This window comes from Agelaius phoeniceus, chromosome 13, assembly GCF_051311805.1.
Source record: "Agelaius phoeniceus isolate bAgePho1 chromosome 13, bAgePho1.hap1, whole genome shotgun sequence".
NCBI lineage: Eukaryota > Metazoa > Chordata > Aves > Passeriformes > Icteridae > Agelaius > Agelaius phoeniceus.
This window is the reverse complement of record NC_135277.1, coordinates 10,243,055-10,262,508: the sequence shown is the minus strand read 5'-3', so window position 1 is coordinate 10,262,508 and position 19,454 is coordinate 10,243,055. Positions and strand designations below refer to the sequence as shown.

At 40.7% G+C, this 19,454-nt stretch overlaps 2 protein-coding genes across 7 annotated transcripts in view; one reads left to right on the top strand and one right to left on the bottom strand.

Annotated features, from left to right (window-relative positions):
* The window catches only part of AFG2B (AAA ATPase AFG2B), a 36,892-nt gene extending 18,777 nt beyond the window's left edge, over positions 1 to 18,115 (top strand). Inside the window, exons 13-15 of one of the 6 annotated variants that reach the window (XM_077185651.1) lie at positions 8,638 to 10,415; positions 11,246 to 11,381; positions 12,632 to 12,896. The gene's annotated coding sequence lies outside the window, so the exon portion shown is untranslated. Of the gene's footprint in view, positions 1 to 1,555; positions 1,918 to 8,441; positions 8,604 to 8,637; positions 10,416 to 11,245; positions 11,382 to 12,631; positions 12,897 to 13,930; positions 17,745 to 17,957 lie in introns of those variants that run through there. The other 5 variants (XM_077185650.1, XM_077185649.1, XM_077185648.1 and 2 more) reach the window with 5 other exon arrangements.
* Positions 1,859 to 19,043, bottom strand: SLC30A4 (solute carrier family 30 member 4). The gene is made up of 7 exons (XM_054642493.2): positions 18,045 to 19,043; positions 13,123 to 13,269; positions 8,037 to 8,190; positions 7,528 to 7,786; positions 7,152 to 7,257; positions 4,743 to 4,877; positions 1,859 to 4,096 (listed from the first exon to the last, which is right to left on the bottom strand). Exons 1-7 carry the CDS (start codon positions 18,433 to 18,435, stop codon positions 3,942 to 3,944), a joined length of 1,347 nt encoding a protein of 448 aa, XP_054498468.2. The 5' UTR covers positions 18,436 to 19,043; the 3' UTR covers positions 1,859 to 3,941.
* Positions 19,044 to 19,454: the final 411 nt, after the last annotated feature.

Below are 19,454 nucleotides of genomic sequence, written 5' to 3'. Positions count from 1 at the left end.
TTATATTTTTTTAATGGTAGAAAGGAAATCTAGAGGCTTTCAGATTTGGTCTTTCCTGTGAATTAGCAACTTGGTTAGAAGGCTTTATTTTTATTTTATTGATCAAAGAGGAAATGATCTTGGGGCAAAGACAGGCCTGTATTTGAACAGCACAGTTCTTGGGGTGTGTTCCACCTGGTGCAGTGAGAGAAGCTCCTGGTGACCTTGGAAGAGTGTGAGCTGGACATTAATAATGAAACTGTGGAGAGGACAAAATATGGCAAAAAAACCAGAGAGGGAAACTGAGAGCAGTGGCATAATGCAAAGAGCTGGTGAAACATGACATTTGAGCTACATGTGCTCACTCCTGGAAAAATTGAATGTGTTTGGAGAAACCAGCAAGAAAAAAGACCTTGGCAATGCCCTTTTGGATAGAGGGAAATGAGCTGGATACTTCCAGGGGATTGTCCCCTTCTCTTGAGATCCCCAGGGAACTTCTTCTCTGGCAATGGATTTGGTTATTAGACTAGGAAGCTGCTGCAGAATGTACCATGTCTTTTACCCAACTACTCATCTTTGTTCATTACACTTACAGTTATTTGTAGAGGGAAACAATGCTTTAACAGCCCTGCCTGTGCAGCATCAGTGCAGTGTCCTCATGAGATCCCACCAAATACCTGAACAGAATCCTTGCCACTCATTACTTGATGGGTGTCTTCTGGGATTTTTGCTTCTATGTCAGAAAATTACTTTTAAATGCCAGCCTTCTGCTTTTCTGAGTCACTCTGCCACTTGGGAGTGATTCTGCAAGAAATAGCAGATATGTACAGTAGTGAGATAATTGAAGACCAGATTCAAGTATGACATTTTAAATGGTAATTCTGCTGGTGAAGAAAGAAATGCTGCTGGTATTGAAAAGACAAAATGTCAACACAATTAAAAATAAAAACCAAACCACATAATTAAGCAAGGAAAACATTCAGAAACAAAATATGTTTCTGATAATTTTCTTCTTAGGACAAGAACACTTCAGAAGGGAAGAGTAGGATGTGAGGGTTTGCAGTCTACTCATATGAAAATGTTTTCTTGACTCATATGAGTAGGTTGTCATCAAAACTGTATCTGTGCTTCAGAAAAGGATGGGTGACAATCACCAATTTAAAAAGGAAAAACCTTCTCCCAGTGTGGACTTTCAGAAGTGGCAGAATTTTCTTGGGATTTCATCTGTTCAGTCAGCAAGAGAATTCCAGCACAGCTCTGGAAACCAGGGATACTGGTTGTGGAAACCTGCTTGGATCTTGGAAGTTTTTTGTTTAGAAAGAAGTTCTGTCAAGTATATGCATTTTCATTTCAGGCAGAGGACTTGTTAGAAGGAAAAGAATAGTGTAAGAGTGTGTAAACTATCTTAGCCACATTAAATAATCTGGCCTGGAAAAACATCAGACCTTATTTATAATAATGCCCATTTTCTCTAAGCTGATACTGAAAACAATCTTGGAGTAGCTATAAAAATTTACTGATTCTTTTATTCTTTATTCTCATTCCATCTTCTGTTGCCTTTTCTCTGAACTTCCAGTCTACAGACCTTGGTAACAAGGGCCCCTCAAGAGTGAATGCAGGGTTTCAGGAATGTTTTGCCAGTTGCTTTATGATGATACTTCACCATACTTTGTCAGCTTATACTTTCTGAAGTGCAATTATTGCATGTGAAATCACAAGTCTTAAATTGTTCTGACTAAAGACAGACTTAATTAATTCTATGTATAGCATCTGCAAACTGAGTTAAGGCTGAGTGTTCAGACATTTAAAAATACAGCTGCCCTAAGAATCAGATTGCTGTAAGAATTCAAAGATGATGAGAGAGAGAAACACAAATAAATATTTTATAAGACAATGTGAAGTTTAATAATCGATTTAATAAAACCCACAATAAAACAACACACCTTTTTTCTTCAATTAAACAAATGTATAGTAAATTATTAAAAAACTGCAAATACAATACATGTCTACTGTACTTCAACATCTAATTACATCAACTGTAAACCCCAATTTAATTAAAACCCATTTGAGCATTAGTATGTGCAAAATACCTGTTGTTTGTGGTTTTTGCCAGTAAGTTTGAAAGGATGGGATGCACATTTTTTATGAAGTGTGATATGGCTTAATTGATGATAGTGTTTGTATTGCAGCATTACCTTCCCAAGCACAGTGCTGCTTTTCAGCAGCACACACTCCCATGCTGTACACCAGTGTTCCTGTTTCTTGCCCAAACAGATACGATCCAAAAAGGGAGGAAAAGAAGCCAAAATTGTTACCACCAAATCAGCCTTATGAAAATGTGAAACCTTAGTGAGTTTCAAAACAGAAAATAGCTGAAGTATTCACAGCTGAATATCACAATAACCATAACTGGGCAAAAGCTTTCCTTTCTGATCCACACAGAGAACTACTTTTCATGTCAGTGGAAGTTCTGCATAAGGTGAAAGTACAGAATAAACAAAAAATATTAAAGCCAAGTTCTTGCCATCTTCTGAACTTTGTACATCGTGTTCTTGCTGCCCTTGGCTTCTTGAATGCCATTGACGTCAGAAGCAGGTTAAATCTGGGCTTGTAGGTGAATGATAGCTTAGTGTAAAGATTTATTATCTTGGGTACATTCACAATACAGGGGCTCCACAATGAGGCCAAACAGTTCCACTTTGTGGACTCTGAGCTGTCCCGATGAATACACAGTCTTTCAGGTTGCCTCCTCTCTGTAAATACAAAAGGGCCTTTCTGCCACTGTAGGTTGTTATGATATTGTTGTCCAACACCTTCAGGTTACAGAGCTTGCTTGGATTTTGCTTTATCCATAAGCTAAGTAGTGGGAACTGCTATCACAGTGGCATTCCTGTCAGGATGCTGCCACGCTGTGCTTAAAGCAAAGATGAAAGGTCAGAGATTGTGATGGATGGAATTGTTCATGTCTAAAACTTCTGCTCCCCACTTTCCTGTTAGATGCACATATCTGTAGATTGCATTTGAGAGTATTTCCAAGTCAAATATCACTTCTATCATTTGACTTGTGTTTTAAAACAAAACAATCATGGAAAAAATTATCAATTACAGGACATTTATTAATTACAATTAGAATGCATGCTAATGGCCTTTTAATGTGAATCAAATGATGGTTTAGACATTCAAGATTATTAATAATAAATTCCTCTTACAAGTCAAAACTTTATAAAATAAATAACCTGTTTCTAATGTATAAATCCTATTCTAAAACACATTAAAGATAACTGATCACTTAAAACACTTTGGGTCCAGTGTTGGGTCTCTAGATAAATACCAGAAGTCTGGGCAAAGATCTTCCTGTCTGGATCTCTGAATGCCCAGATTAAAGCTAACTTTCTGGTCTGGGTACAGTAAATTCTGTATGTTGCAGTGTCTCCAAAGAGACAGTTTCCATGAGAATTCAACTTAATGTATGTGTTCATAGTCTGAGATACTGTCTGAAAATTACTATTGCAAAAATACTGAAGAATGAATTTGGGGATCATGATATATTGTGCAACCCTGGTATGATCAGCTTTAGAGACTTTTGACTGAAATACTGAATGCCTGATGCTCCTCTTGGAGTGCAGGTACTTTGTGGTACATAATGTTTAAAGGGCAATATTGGACTGTAATTTGTGAGGTATCTGCAGAGCCACGTTCCAGTTTGTAAACAATAATCCAAAACCAGCTTTGTCTCAAAACCATAATAAATTGAATAAACCAGTACAACAGAGAGAGTGAAATAAATGTTCTGTAGGGCAACCACTGCACTTTTTGCAGCACCAGTTCTCCCTGCTGCATGTCCCATGGTACAAATCCACATATTAATGGTTACTATTGGATAATTTTCATTTTGCATTTATTGCTCTCAGTCTTTGACTACACAAGGTAAAGAATAAGGCAGCAGTTCCCAAAACATGAAATTAGGCACTGGAACTCTGACAATTCGCACAGGTTTTGCTCATTTCCTGTTTGTAGCTCTGAAGCTGGACAGAGCACTTGTACATTCCAAACGTGTTCAGCAGCAGTTGCCGGGCCTTGGACTGAACGTCCTCCCATTTAGATGAACTACCAGGAACTGCAAAATTAAGAAAAGAATTAATAAATTCACTCCTTGAGAAACCTGAGCAATGCAAATGTTCTCAAACTTACCACAGTGCCACCGATGAGAATAATTTTTGCTCACACTTTATTAATTTCATATTGTTCTTGTGGTCACTGTGTGCCCTCTCTTCATCAATTTACACCTCTCTTGATAGAACTCGGTGTGTATTTGATACTATCCCCCCAAAAACCTGAGCTTTCCTACTAAGAACTGATATTCATAGAATAGTTAGATGTCTGAATCAGCACAGGTTTTGGCAAAACATTTATTTTTTCATATGTTAGACTGTTAGATGTTTCATATGTTAGATTGCACCCTTTTTTTCCTTAAACATGTAAGAAAATTTCTGAGGAGAAATTTTGTGTTGGTTTTTTTCCATACCCAAAGAATCTTCATTGGACATTTTAGTATGAACATATTTTATTTGCACAGTTCTCATTTACACCATCTCTTTCTTGGCCAAGCTGTTCTATTCCTTGCTGTACAAAACCAGAGTTAGTAGATTTTCCTTCCCCAGAATGATATTTCTTGGTTCAATTTAAATAACAATATGAAGAGGAAGTGGTGGGGTTTTCCTAAACTTGGATTTAATTTAGAATTATGCTATCCAGCAGCTTACCTAGTTGCAAGTGGACTATGGCAGTTGTTTTTCCTGCAGTGAGAGACCAAACATTTAAATCTTCTATAGAATAAACATCCTCAATTTTCATCAAGTCTTCCTTGATGCGGTCCACATTTAAGTGCCTTGGAACTCCTGTGATACCAAACGCAAGATAAAATTAATTCTGTCTTCTGGAGAGTCTCAGTAGCCTTTAAAATGTCACAACAGATCTCAATGTCAGAGGAATTAGAATTTGTGCTGTTGGAGGTGATTAGTAACTTCTATGTTATCAACAGAAAATAAGATGGAAATGGGCCAGTTCAGTCTGGTATGGATACAGAAGTTGTACAGGAATTGCAGAGCTGTCTCAGTGGAATCTGTCCTGTCCAGAATCCACACTCTGGCAACAGCAGCATTAGATCCTTTGCAATGAGGTACTTTTGTTGACAACTCCACTGCAGCTTCTAATCCTTAGTAACTGCTTAGGTTGGACTTTAGGGTCAAAATCTGTTAAAAAAACACCAAACAAACTAGGGCCTGTCTCCTGAAACTGCTTTTGAGGTACCTGAGATCATGTTCACAGGCTACAGTAGTCCATGTGCAGTGGTCAACACAGAGGACTGTGTTTTACAGAGTGTCCTCTCTGCAAATCAGAGATCAAGTCCTTTTGGTATTTTCAGCAGCACATCTCTAACTTACCACCACCATCCTTTTTCTGTACAAAGGGCAAAATCAAAATTTTAGATCATCAACTTGGGTCAAAAACTAATGCAAGTACTGAATAAACTCTTTCTGAGTAGTTTTGATGCTACAGTAGCTTTTATTGCTTATCTTCTAGTTTTATGGAGTTTCTTTATGTATACTATGAGGAGTTCAGCAATTTGCTTCTCAGATTTCTTCAGACTTTTTGCATGACTTCTCTGAACCTGATGCCTTACTGTCTCTTAAATTACGTCATTTCCAGTACTGTCTCTTTTGAAAGTCCAGTGTCTAGGACTGTCTCACATGAAACAAAATTTTCCTTCTAGTGGAGACAATCAAAAATGATTTAGCTGTTAAATAACTAGCTAACTGTCTGGTATTAGTACAGCCTTCTTTTTCCCAGGAAAAATGGACTTAAATTCTCATATCTACATCATACTTGGGATGGGCTTCCATTCTGCCTTATAAATCTATATTAAAAGCTAGAATCTCATTGCTTGTGTTGGACAGCTATTTAATTTTTTAATTTAGCATTCTTAGTATAATGAGGAACGGAAGTTAATACCAAAAGTTGATACAACTTCAAGGGCCTTGATGTTGCAGCAGCAGTTTCCAGTATAAATGCAAGTCCGTTCTCTGGTGATTCTGAATTTGAGTTGGAAAAGTTTCCTAGCATGTATAAAGCCCACATACCATCATTTGCAATGACTTAATTAATATGGAGATTTTTATGACAACTGGGATGCCTATGCAAACAGCTACAACACAAAATATCTGGAATCTGATACTTCATTAATTTGTCTTATCAGTTTTCTTCAGCTAAATCTGTTGCCTTGGAGCTAATTGAGGATTTTGCAAATTTCATCATTTTTGCCTTCTCAGTGAACTTCTACTTTGTTAGATTTTTTTTAATCTTATGTGACAGCAAAAGCACTTAACTGAAGATTCTGAGGTTTCTGATTTAAACTTGTTACATAATAAAAGTAAAGTCGATGGTAATTCACATGAGACAGTTAGGAGTGTGCAGTTAAAACCTAGGATTTTTCTCCCAGCCCTAACATCTTCATTTTATAAAGTAATAGTACTAGATCAAGCAGTAATAGTTGCCATGTAAGCTGTGATAAAGCAAAGGATGTTGCTGACATGTTTCCCTCTATGTCACACAAGATAAGATCCTTCAGCCCATGTTCAGCTTTTTCTTCTCTTTTTTTTTCTGCATTTTACATCACTCTCAACTTGCAGCTTCCCCTATGGGAACAGCAGATACACACAAAAAATACAAAGGCACTTGTGGGAAAAGGGAAGACAGGACTGGCATGAACCATGTGTCCAGCCATTTGCCTGTGCCTGGTGCCTCCTTTTACCTGTATTCACGTTCACTTTGACTGTACAAGTGATAAAAGTGAGAGTGTAGAACTGAGTCTGGGCAAATGTTCACTTGATTCAGCTGAGAGTCACTGCAGACACACAAGAAAGTTCTGTACATTTCACATCTGCATCTCCTGATGGTAAAGAGTGTGCAGATACAGGACTTGTGTTGTTCTGGTCACAGTCAAATACACCTAAGAATTGCTACAATTTAGAGGAGCCATAAAGAACCACCAGACTAAAGCAGCACCAAGACAGGCAGGTCTCCAGGTACAATCCACACAGAGATGGGGATCATGATGTCAAAAAAACTGGTATTTTCCATGTAAAGTACTGCAGAACAGGCAGAGATCTTACCTTCTAGAATAATAACTCCCGTGTCACACAGAATTCGAACTGTTGTAAAAACCACCAGTATGGAAAATACATATGTACATATAGGATCAGCAATCTTGTATTCTGGCTGCAAAAGGGAAATTTCACAATGTCAAAGGATGTATGAAAACATGATCACTTACAAAAATGTGACTCAGAAGACACAGTTACTTCTAGTTCCAAGTCAATATATATAGTAGAGAGAGTTTTGCTGATTTTGCATGATGTAAGAAGCTTATCCTAAGATATCATTAAAAAGCTATATTTAATAACTTATAAAAACAGGCCCCTTTTGACTTTAATCACCAGAGCTGAACTGCCAAGATTCCCCATGCCTCCAGGAGAGGCCTTTCCTTACCTTAAAGCGGATGATGTAGGCAGCTACGAGCACCCCAATGCTCTGTACCAGGTCCCCCAGGGCGTGCACAAACGCTGCTCTCACTGCCAGGCTGCTGTGCCCGTGGCTGCTGTGCCCATGGCTGCTGTGCCCGTGGCTGCTGTGCCCGTGGCTGCTGCCCTGGGCTGCGCTCGGAGAGCTCGGCTGAGGTACGTGAGAGTGAGCGTGGGAATGGGAGTGGGAGTGAAGGTGGCCAGACTGATTCAGCAAAAACCCCATTCTGAAAGTGAAAGAAGAGAAATGCTTCAAGGAACAGGCTTTAGGGTTTGTTCGGTGGGGAGGATTTGTTAGGGTTTTTTCATTTTAAACCAAATAATTGAAAAATAATACTCGGTGTAATTTCTTGTCTTATTTGGGAAAATTAAGATGTCCAGCAAAACTACATCCCATGACAAAGTTACAGACCTTGAATGAATTAGCAGCTTATTGAGAAATACATTTATGAGGGTTAATGGAGAGAGAGATCTTACATTAAGTTAACTGCAACACCGACGGCTGCTGTGATGAGCATGATATCACCATTTATTTCATAGTCCATATGGATAGTTCTCTGAACAGCCTCATACAACAGGAATGCCATAAGGATATAGACCAGCAATACACTAATGATGGCTGACAGTACTTCTGCAAACAAAAAGGAAAGAACATTATAAAAATGTGTCTCAGATCCGCTTCTATTTCCAAATTAGAATGTGGACAGGGCCTCGTTTTAACTATTTTATCCATATCATAACAATATAAACAAACAAGTTGTGTGATAAATAAAACCTGTAAAATAGGATTAACCAACTGAGTTTGTTCTAATAAACTCCTTCACATGTCCCTGTCATTAGTATATACCTCAAATTATGTTTGCTCTGAAAACTTCTGCACAGGTGATGATCCTGACTTCTTCAGATACCCAGAACATTTGCCTGAGAATTCACAGGCAAAGGCCTTGTCCAGGGATGAGGAGGAGAGGTGATCTCAAACATTACCAGCCTACCCACAAATAAGGGAAACCTTGATTTTAAGTGTCCAGAGTATTTAACTGGGTTTATTTATTATTTTTATATATTCTTTTTTATTTAGGATGGAGAAGAAATTACAAAATGTTAAAGAAATCAAACAGTACAAACTTGTCACACATTATACTCTTAAGCTCCTTGACATATGTGTTCATAAATGTTACCTGAGGCAGATTTCAGCTACAAAGGCTTGCTTAATGTAAGTTTCTGTATTGCTGTGATATGCTGTTCTAATATTATCTAATATTTACCAAATATTATTATTTCACCAAAAGCAAAAGCATTATGACCATTATTTTGGCATAGGAATTTTATCTGATCAGCAGGGACTTTCAAAAGGAAACATATATCTAAATAAAGATAAAAATTAGAAAACTAGTAAAAATTAGTATTTCATTGTCCTATGCTTTCTGCTGCCATTTATATCTGTGGAGAGTGGTTACAGTTCTCTACGAGGTTCCTGCTGTTCAGATGGGAGTAAACAGTGCTAAATATTTTATAGGTTGGGACTTTTGTGCTGCCTCAGTACCCAAGTCATGAAATTGTGCTGGTGATAGCACACAAACCTGAGAAGGATGAGTCCACACTACAGTTTTAAGGTCCTACTATAAAGAAAATAGGTATTTCCAAATGGGCCACTAGAGATTGCTTTTATCATAAATGTACTTTTACCCTCTAGCTTCATACTCTGAAAACTTCAATCGCCTGCAGCAGCTGAAACTTAAAAAAAAAGGCAACACAGCTGGCAGAGAAAACATTAGCCCAGTTAAAGACTGTCTCAGTTATAATCAAGTTAATACAGGGTATTACAAAAAGCCCTGGGAAAACCTTAATGCTTGCTCCATTGTATTGCATATAAATCTGCAGCCATGCCTGAGTAATCTGTAATCATTATGCATAATGCTCATTACTGTCACTTGCCAGATGGATCACTGGGATCTCAGCCTTCCTCTGTGAACTCAAAGATCAGAGGTGGAATTAATTTACTTGGAATTGTAATGGTTGTTCTTCCCCCTAGTTCCACACATGTTGCCCTGATTTATTCTCCAGTTAGGGCAAAATTCTGCCCTTGGCTGTACCATAGTTCTAAGAATACTCATCTGAGAATTGCCTCTCTTCTTCCTCTGCTTTCAATCTGTCAGCCTGAAGTACAACTTGGGTTACTGCAGATGTCTTCTCTAACACAGAAGCGTTTTAATTTTATTTATTGAGTATTACAGCTATATCAGCATTTTAATGTCACCAAAATCAGTTGATCTGTGCACTGCATTATTAATATCATTATGGGAGAAGAAACTCACACCAACACATTCAGCTGCTGGGTAGTGTGTCAATGCCTGGATGAGGAACAGCATTACCAGGCAGTAACAAGGCTCTGAAAGTCAACTGTCATAATCTGAGATGATTTCAGAGCAACTTGAAAATCCTGGAAATATCCACAGAAATGGAAATTATCTTTACGAAGCTGGCAGATTATTCAGGGCAACAGTCCTAAAAATACACAATACATTGCTTAGAAGGTTTTCCAGAATGCTTTTTGAAAAACTTGTGAAGCCATAGCACATTAGCATTTACCAGAGAAATAATATAGTGTCCTTTTACAATGTAAACCCATATTTTCTGCAATGGAAACCAGTGTTTTCCTTGCAGTTTCTTCCAGAGTCACTGTCATGTCAGCATTGTATATTTGTGCTGAGATCTCTCCCTTCTTGTGAAATGAACTGTGCACAGTCTCAGTGGACGGGCTGATTCTGTCATTACTAACATTGTCTCTGCAGCAATGGACGAGTGCCAGGTTCCATATCTGTGCTTAAATCTGCTCAGTGTCTTGCTGAAAAGGAGGTATGGGGAAACTGAACTATTTTTGGCTTCAAGAATTTAATTCTTCTTTAACATGACTGCAGTTTCCATTATTTTGTCTTCACTTTTCTAACCTATTCCTGAATCTGTCAGCTTCCTTTTCATAACTGAAAAGGGAATAAAACTGAAGATGGAACTTATATATTATGTATTCAAAGAGAATTCAAATAAATGAAAATTAGTGCTAACTTCCTTCTGGAATTTGACTAGACAACTAACAGGTCTGTTGCTTTTACAAAGTGATAGTTATGGGAATAACTGAAAATTCATCATTCTGCAAACAAAAATGATAACAAGTACCAGAAACATTGTACATTAGAACATTTTCATGCCTACTGAATGTATGGATTATCTTAAAACTTAATGCAGAGCAGGTCAGTGATTACACAGTTCTTGCACATATTCCCAGCTTTAAACAAATAATCCACATATTCTTCTGTGACAGATACCCAATCTGTACCCTACTTTTAACATCCTGACATATTTTAACATTTCTCTTGTGAAGTTTAAACTATTGTTGAACTGATATTATTTGCTGACAAGCTTCTTACATATAGGTTACTTGAAAAAATGAGTTACAACAAGGATATACCCTAGAAACTGCTTTGTTCCATTGCCAGCACTCACTGATGTGTGAAACTGGGCCCTCAGGCCACAGCATTCAGACTGGGTGCCTAAAATCAGGCAAATAAATTTCACAAATGTGATTTTTAAAAAGACTATAGTATATATAGTAATTTTGAACCATCCCATCTTCTGTACTTTGGGGGTCCCTGGCAAAGCCTTGACTCACTTCCTCTTCCTTCCTGCAGCACAGAAACTTCTCCCCAGCCCCGGGCTCTCCTGCTGCTCATCCAGGATGGCTGAAGTAAAAAGGAACCCCTGGAACCTGTGCAGTCCTGCTCAAAGGAGGGTCAGCCACAGTGGCTTGCTCAGGGCTGCTTCCAGGTGGGTTTCATGTATTTCCACTCCACAACCTGTTCTAGTCCTTGACCACCTGCTGGCACTGTGAGCAGAAAAGGAGGAGCAATTGTTGCAGAACTGGGAGGCTGCTCCCTGGAGCTGCTCCTAGAGAGAAGGGCAGTACAGATTAATTTTATGGGCCACATCTGCCCCATGGACCACCACTGGGTCAGTCAGGCTAGTATTTGACTAGTATATATCCTGGGAGTAAACTGGAAAGAAAAAATATACAGAAAATTAGATGGCAGGAATCCTCAGGGATTTCTTCTTTCACACTGATTGAAAAGTCAGCGAAAATTTACAGAACTGAGTAATATTTAAATGGTTAAGTAAGGTCCTTTTATTTTTTTTAAGATAAACCCCTGTTTTAAGCTAGGTGTGTTCAAGGTTTGTGCTATTTGATTTTAGAAAAGTTGCAAAGACATGTAACTACCCAAATTATTTTGAAATAGGGTTAAAGTATGTATAAATGCTAACATCCTTCTGGAGAGTATGAGCAAATGCCAGGGGCATACCTGCAAGGTCAGGTTTCAGCATCAGAGGAGCTCCTATCACAAAATTAAAACTTCATGAAAGAAAAGTTTGTAATGGGAAATGCTGGCATTGCTAATGCTCTCTTGCCAGAGCCCCAAAGAGCTTAGCTAGTGTACAGAGTTATGCATTCATGCACTAGTGACTAACTGATGACAAATGACAAGGAGTGATGGAGTTGTTGAATTCTACTGCTGTTCTAGCAGCCAAAATAAGAATTGCAAATAGTGACTACACAAGAATGAAATTCCTTGAAAAATGTATGCTATAGAGTGTTATAGAAAACAGGTAGAAAACTGGGACACTAGAAATTACCTATTTCATGAAAAAGATACTTTGAAGTTTTTGCTAAAATGTCTACAGACCTGCAGCTGTATATTATATCCGGTTAGTAGCCACATGAAAACACCCTTTATCATCATTACATTTCCAAACGTGAAGTAATAAACCCTGAAAATATTCTTCCAAGGGTTAGTCCATAATTCTGTTTATACTTCTTTTTAGAGACACCTAAACTGGACAGAGGTTAAGTAACTTGCTGTATTTTGCAAACCATGGGGCATTTTGACCCCAGCTTTCTGTGGTTTGGGGAATGCAAGAGGAATACTGATTTATATGAGCTTTGGCAGGGCAGAGCTCTCTAATAATATGTTCTACATAACTTCTTAGTTGTGGATTAAAATGTAATTTTTCACATTGAATAGGACCTTTTTCCAGTATCACAAATCTGCTGAAGTCAACAAGATTTTTTAACTCCTGGGCACTGTGAATAATCTGTTGTGAACAACCACGGGCTGACATGCACAGCTCCTGCACCAACAATGTCACCGTGAATTCAATTCCCCAGCCTTCCTCTTCAAGAAGGAAGATGAATCAAGCATTCAGAATTTAACTCAATCTGCTAAGTGCCAGTTCCACAGAAGTGGAGGGAGTTGCCCTGCTCCCACTGAATGAAATTCTGCCGTCAAACTTTTGGCCAAGTTTGGTTTTTTGGTTTCTTTTAATCTATTCACTTGTAGCAATACAACCTAAGCAGTGTATCCCAAATGGCCAGTGACAGGACATTGAGAATTAGTTAAAGCATCTCTTAGGTTTGTTACTACTTTCTTTCTAGCTACCTGTTCTTCTAGAATTAGGTGGTTTTTACAGTTTTGCTTAAAATACTCTTTACCAGCAGAATCTGATAGCTACATACCTAAGCGATGAAATCCAAAAGTGAACCTCTTTGTTGGAGATTTTGCAGACAGCCAGAGAGCGAGGAGGGTCAAAATAATACCACTAAGGTCAGTGAGCATGTGAAGTGCATCTGTCATAATTGCTAGGCTGTTAGCAACATAGCCACCTGAAAACATAATAGGAAAAGTCAGGACATATGACATTTTTAATTATTTTACATAATATCCTCTTGCACAGCTTATAGTTATTTATTTTCAGAATAGTATATAAGAGCCCTTCTTATACCCACTAAACATGGAGGGGTGTTTGCCATTACAAGCAAAATGCCATGCTGTAATTTCAAGCTACCATAGTTAAAAGTGCAGTCAAGTGTGCTTTCTATTAAGAGTAACATAAAAAGGATTCACTCCTGTTATTCTAACAGAGACTACTTGCATCATAATGTTTGCAAGATCAGGTCCAAAACAGTTTTGTATCTTTTCTCTACATATTACTGCACGTGTTTAATCAACTGATTCTTTTGTTAAACTACATCTGTTAAACACTCTGACATAACAGAACAGGAACAGAACTCCATAGATTCAATGACCATGAAATTTACCCTGTCACCTTTTTATTTTCATTACTTTATCATTTAACGTTAATTATTCCCCATCCTGGCAGAAGTGTGTAAGTTCTTGCAATACCTATTGCAGACAATGACTTTCACTTGTACAGCATTTTTCTTTGTTATTGATTACCATAATTTTTTCTTGTAATAATGAGTTGCATTGAGACAAATAACCTGAGATCAAAGGTTAATATCTTTGTTCCAATTCACTTGCTAGAGCTGCTACTGGATGAGTGAGAGATTTAAACAATGCACCTCTCACCTAAGTATCCCTTATACAGAGGGGAATCAAGGACAGGCTGTGTTGTCTCCCATATGCTTGAAGGTAAGCCCATTATCTCAGAAAAGATCAAATCTTCAGTGTCAGCTCAGCTAATATTTGGTTTCTCTTTTTACCTTGAGATTGTCATGCAGCCTGTAAATTGTACTGAGCAAAGTGTGCAGCTGGTGTGCCATTTGGCAGGCTTCAGGCTCCAACTAACATTTCAAATAAAGAAATCTTCATATACAATTAAAATTGTCTTAGTGAAGAGGCTGACCAGAGGAAATAGCAAAGGGGAATTCACAACTGGCTGACAGTTTTTAAGACTGGTCATAAAGCCTTTGTATGTGTGTGGCTGAGGGTGTTCTTATGTACACACCTGCAGAGAGAGGTACTCTCTCCTGCCCAGCCAAACGCAGAGCACAGCTGTCCTGCAGTACTCTTGTGGCCACCTACCAAATGCACTACATTTCAAACAGCTCCTTTCCTCCAGCCCCTTTCTTCAATTGTTCAGAACTTTCTATGTCAAATTCTTCTGAGGCTGAAATTCTCCAAAAGGCCATCACAGCTCAAAAACAATGACTTTTTAAGATTTAGCAATTCAGCGACTTTTTGAATAAAATGAGTTATGCCTTTCCTTTCTGAATTGTGTTCTCCCATAATTTAAAAAAAATATTTAGAAAGTGCAACTCAACCTCTTTTATAGTCAACAGAGAAGAAACAATCATTTATATGTGAGGACATTTAGTTCAGCACTTTACATATATCATTATTTAGAGTATATATGTTGATTCATATGTATTATTTTGAGAATCACTTCATCCAAGAAGAGTCAATTCCACTTCAGCTAGCCTCTGACTTCTAAAGATTTTCAAAATAAAAGTATAAGGAAGGAATTCAGATACTGAAGCTAAACATAATGCAGCATGTGGATTAAGAAAACATAATTGCCATTTAGGAAATCCTGAAATCAAAGGTTCTCTGTTTCTAAAGGTATTGGTTCATCACGTGGTTAAAGGTACTGCCTAGGGGCTGTTTAGATACAATTGGCAACTTGGAAAAAAAGACATCTGTAACCTTTACAAATAGCTTGATGGCTCACCACTGTTTCCAGTGACCCATGAAGGACAGCAGTTCTCCTCATGGATGATCAATTAGAAATCTCTAAACATAGCTGAAAACATCAAAACCCTGTGAGGAAAGATAATTAGGACTTGCAGTATGTTTTTCATTTCTTGATGCACAATGGTTTCCCCAAAGTGTAAATTGTTATCTAACTGGTCATCAAATGAACCAACAAACACTGAGATAGGCTGAAGTAATGAGTTTGGAAAAAGTATGCCAATCAAGATCTCACAAAAAAAGCTGCTGAAACAAGATTTCCTTCATCTTGACATTGGTAACAGACACCAGAAAGATTTTTACTGAAAAAATTAATTGTCTGATAGAATCTTGTGCCTTTCTTTTAGAAACTCAAATCTGTCAAAGATCATAGAAGGAAGCCAGGTAAAGTACCCTACACGATCAGTTTCCCAAATACCTGAGCTTAAGATCAATTCATAAAGTTTGGAAATTTCAAACCAACCAAAGACAACACAGTACAGGGCTGGAGTGAAATAAATGAAACAGGTGGGACACTGACCCAGGACTTGGGGGCTGTATCTCTCATTACTCTTCTGCTGATTATTATTTGCCCTGTGACAAGTCATTCAGATCAAGATCCACAGAATTACAGAGCTATCCAAACCCATTATTTATTCTCTGTGGAAGATGGATGCCTGAATATTTGATGGGTCTGACCCTCAGTGCTCTGATTCTGTGTCCAAAGAACGAAATATGGCTGGGAACAGCACACCCAGAGCTGAGGAGGACGAGTCCACAGTACAGCACCAATACTCTGTACAGACAAATCCAGCCTGATCAAGCCCTGACTGTGCAGGAAGAACAAAGATGATGTGACAGTGATCAGAGTATTTTTACTCTCAGCATCTGTTATTTCTAGAGCTCTCCCTGCACTAGCTATGGAGAGGTCTCCAACAGCATGAATTGGATCCAAAGCCCCAAACAGAAACACTCCCAGTGACCTGAGCATCAACCTGCCAACAGCTCGGACATCATTCAGTAAGAGGCCCTTCAGATGAACTAAATTCAGTGTACATCAGAACTCTGATACAATCAACTAACATCACTCTCCTGTTAAAGGATGTCTAAGCCTAAAATACAACACTATTGCTTATCAAATTTACCTGAGTTCATGCTGAACCAAAATCTCAGCCACAGAAAAAACATGGAGCCAGGGGGCAAATGGAGGCATTCAGCCAAATCCCCAAAGGTTTGGACACACAGTGCCTTAGCCATAATAAGCTGATGTATTGTGGCCTGTTATTAATGACCAGCCACACACTGAGACATGCTGAAAGGCAAAGCCACTTTTTTCCATTAACCCACATTCCTGAAATAAGGCCCCAAATAAAACTGGTGCAGACACAGTCAATACTCTGGTGTCTCTCTGAAAAATTGAACATTTCTTGTAGGGGTTTTTTCCCCCCTACATCTGTGGGACAAACTGCAATAGTTATCCTCTAGCAACTATTTTGTTCCCTATCCATCTTACACAAGTTTGTCTTAAGAACACGATTCACAGTTGTCCTAGCAAAAGCATCTAAGAGCATGAGCTCACTTCACACAAGTACTCAATTGACTCAATTTGCAGAAGTCAGGAGGAGGATGTAGATCCCATGCTGCTGTTCTTCACTTCCAGAAAGTTTTTATAATTTGATTTTTTGTGTGTGTTTGAATTATGGCGAGCAATTAATCTGATTTGCTCTGATTCAGACTTGAATGTTGAAATTTAAGAAATTTAAAAGCATTTAATTGCTATGGAGAGACCTGGCTCAACGTACATATGAAGGTACTGGCACTAGCAGTGCTCCCCACAACTCCAAATCAGGGGACAGTGGGTAAGAACATGAAAGCATTTTCAGGAGGCTGAGTCACACCCAATAGACACTTGCACTGCATGGCTGTATCCAAAATACAGATAGCAACAGGACACAGTAAGTGAACAGAGATTAACAGATAAACACTGAACTTTGTAAAAATGATTAGACAGTGCCAAAGGCATAACATTTAACAGCTAATCTATGCATCTCAAGGACACTCGTATTTTATTTCAAGTCTATGCTGCTATAGCCTATTTGATAAAGCATAGTTGTATAATGTTGGTGTATAAGCACAGGTTCTCCTCATCCTGCACAGCACAGCCATTGGGAGGGAGCAATAAAAGCTGAACTTGAGCAATAGGTTCATTCTTCTGACCAACAATCAGGTGCTTATATTGGGAACTAATTTTCAGGTAAAACCCCACTACTTCTGCAAGTACTAACAAAAACCACAAATAATTTAATGCAACTACTTGGTACTCTTATATGTTGTAGCAGGAAGCGTTAAAGTAACAGTCACTTTAAATTACTGTGCTCATATGATTTATGTCTGGATGGAGCACATGCTAGTCCAGAGCACAGCAGGACATCAAGAAGTTCTCAAGGGAGTGATGTCTCTATTGGATTGCTGTTGATAGCTCAGGACTTGTCTTTTTAGATCTAAGTAATAGTGTATATTACTGTATCTGGATAAAGACAAATAACCCCGAGTATTACTTTCATTATTATGGTAAATGTCACATTTAAAACTGTATTTTCCTCTTCTTCTCTTGCTGCAAGCACAGCAAGATTTTATGGCCGTTGATTAAAAAATACTGAGACTGAAATTGTTCATGACACTTCTCCTTTGTTACTTAAAAACTTACAAGAAGAAATAAAATCCATTAGACAAAGAAAAATTTGTATATTTTATGCCATTTCGAGGAATTGATGAAAAATTCAGGTAAGGAAAGTAGCAAATTCTTTCAAGGAAAACACAGGCGGATTTTATTCCCTCTCACTCTCTGCACGTGCAGCTCATCTCTCTGGTCTCTCTAAAGGACTGATGGTTCAAAGCCAAGGCCAAAGCCAAGACCAAGCTGGGAGGCACCGCGCCGGAGGGACGGCACAGCAGGCCCCCGACTCACCTATGAGCTCCCCCGTCATGAAGAGGAGGTAGAGGAGGGCAGCGAGCGTCAGCCGCTTCTTCACCTTCCTCTGCTTGGAGCGCTCCCGCCGGCTGCTGCAGCCGCTGCAGGGGTCCGGCCGGCCGGCCCGGGCGCTGCGCAGGGCGATGTCCCGCTCCAGCAGGGACTCGTCGTCGGACGGGAGCCCCGGGGACGCCCCGTTCACCGGCGTCTCCGGAGCCGCCTCCGAGCCGTCGTCCGCCACCACCACGCGCAGCTTGTTAAACCTGGGGAAGTCCTCATCCCCCACCTCGTCCGAGAAGTCAAAGGCACTGGAGTCGTTCAGGAACAGAGGGTCCTCGCTCTTCCCTAGCAGGGACTTGATGCTCGCCCAGAGCCCGGCCCCAGCCATAGCGGCGGCGCTCGGGGGCCTCGCCGGGCGCGGCCGACCCGCCGCGGGCGGCTCCGCTGGCGCAGCTGTGCCCTCGCAAGCGGCGCCCCGACCGCTCGTCGTCCCGTCAGGGCATGTCCCCTACATCGCCCCGCCGGGCCCCGCGCAGGTCGGACGAAAAGGGGCGCGGGGCTCCGCCGCGGAGCGCCCCGGCACCGCCGGCCCGCAGCGCCGCCTCCGCGCCGGGCACCGCGCCGCGAGGCGCTGTCACCGCCCGAGCCCCGGTCACCCCGCGCAGCGCTCAGCCGGCGCGGCCCCGGTCACGCCGCGGCCGGGCAGGCGGCGCCCGGCGCGGGGCCGCCTCCCTGCCGGCGCAGGGGGAGCGCCGCCGCCGCCATGCGCGTCACATCCCTCCGCTCCGCGCTCCGCCGCGGGCGGGCAGCGCGCCGCCCTCGCAATCCTTACGCGCTCCCGGGGCCGCCCCGCGTGCGGCGGCGGCCGCAGTTGGCGGGAGTCGCGTCCCCTGCGCTCCCGCGGACCCCGCCGGCACCGCGCCTGCGCCTCCCGCGCGGTTTGGCCGCGGGTTCGAGTCCCGCCGCCGCCGCCTCGCCGCGCCCGCGCTGCCCGCGGAGCGGGGGGACCGCGCTGCGGGACTCGGGGGGCGCAGGGATCCGCCCGGTGCGGCCCGCGTCCCTGGGGGTGGCCTGAGGGGCTGCTCCCCTCCCTCCGTGCCTTTGTGTTCAGCGGGTAAATGCCATGCGAGGTAGAGGCTAAGAACTGCCAAAGCCATACAATGCAGGTATGGTGGTCCCTGATAGGCAGGAAGCTGTGTTCAGTACGCTGGAAGCCTGAACTGCGTAGTTCGGTGCTCTGGCTTCAGATTTTGAACGGCAGAAGTTTGCATTGTATTGCTTTTGTCTTTCTCTTCTGTCACGGCACAGTTCTTTACATTGTTTCAGTAACTCTGTTAAGGTACAGTTGTAGGAGGTTTCAGATGCCTTTCTGCACATTCCTTAAAGGATGTAAGGAGAAACAAACCT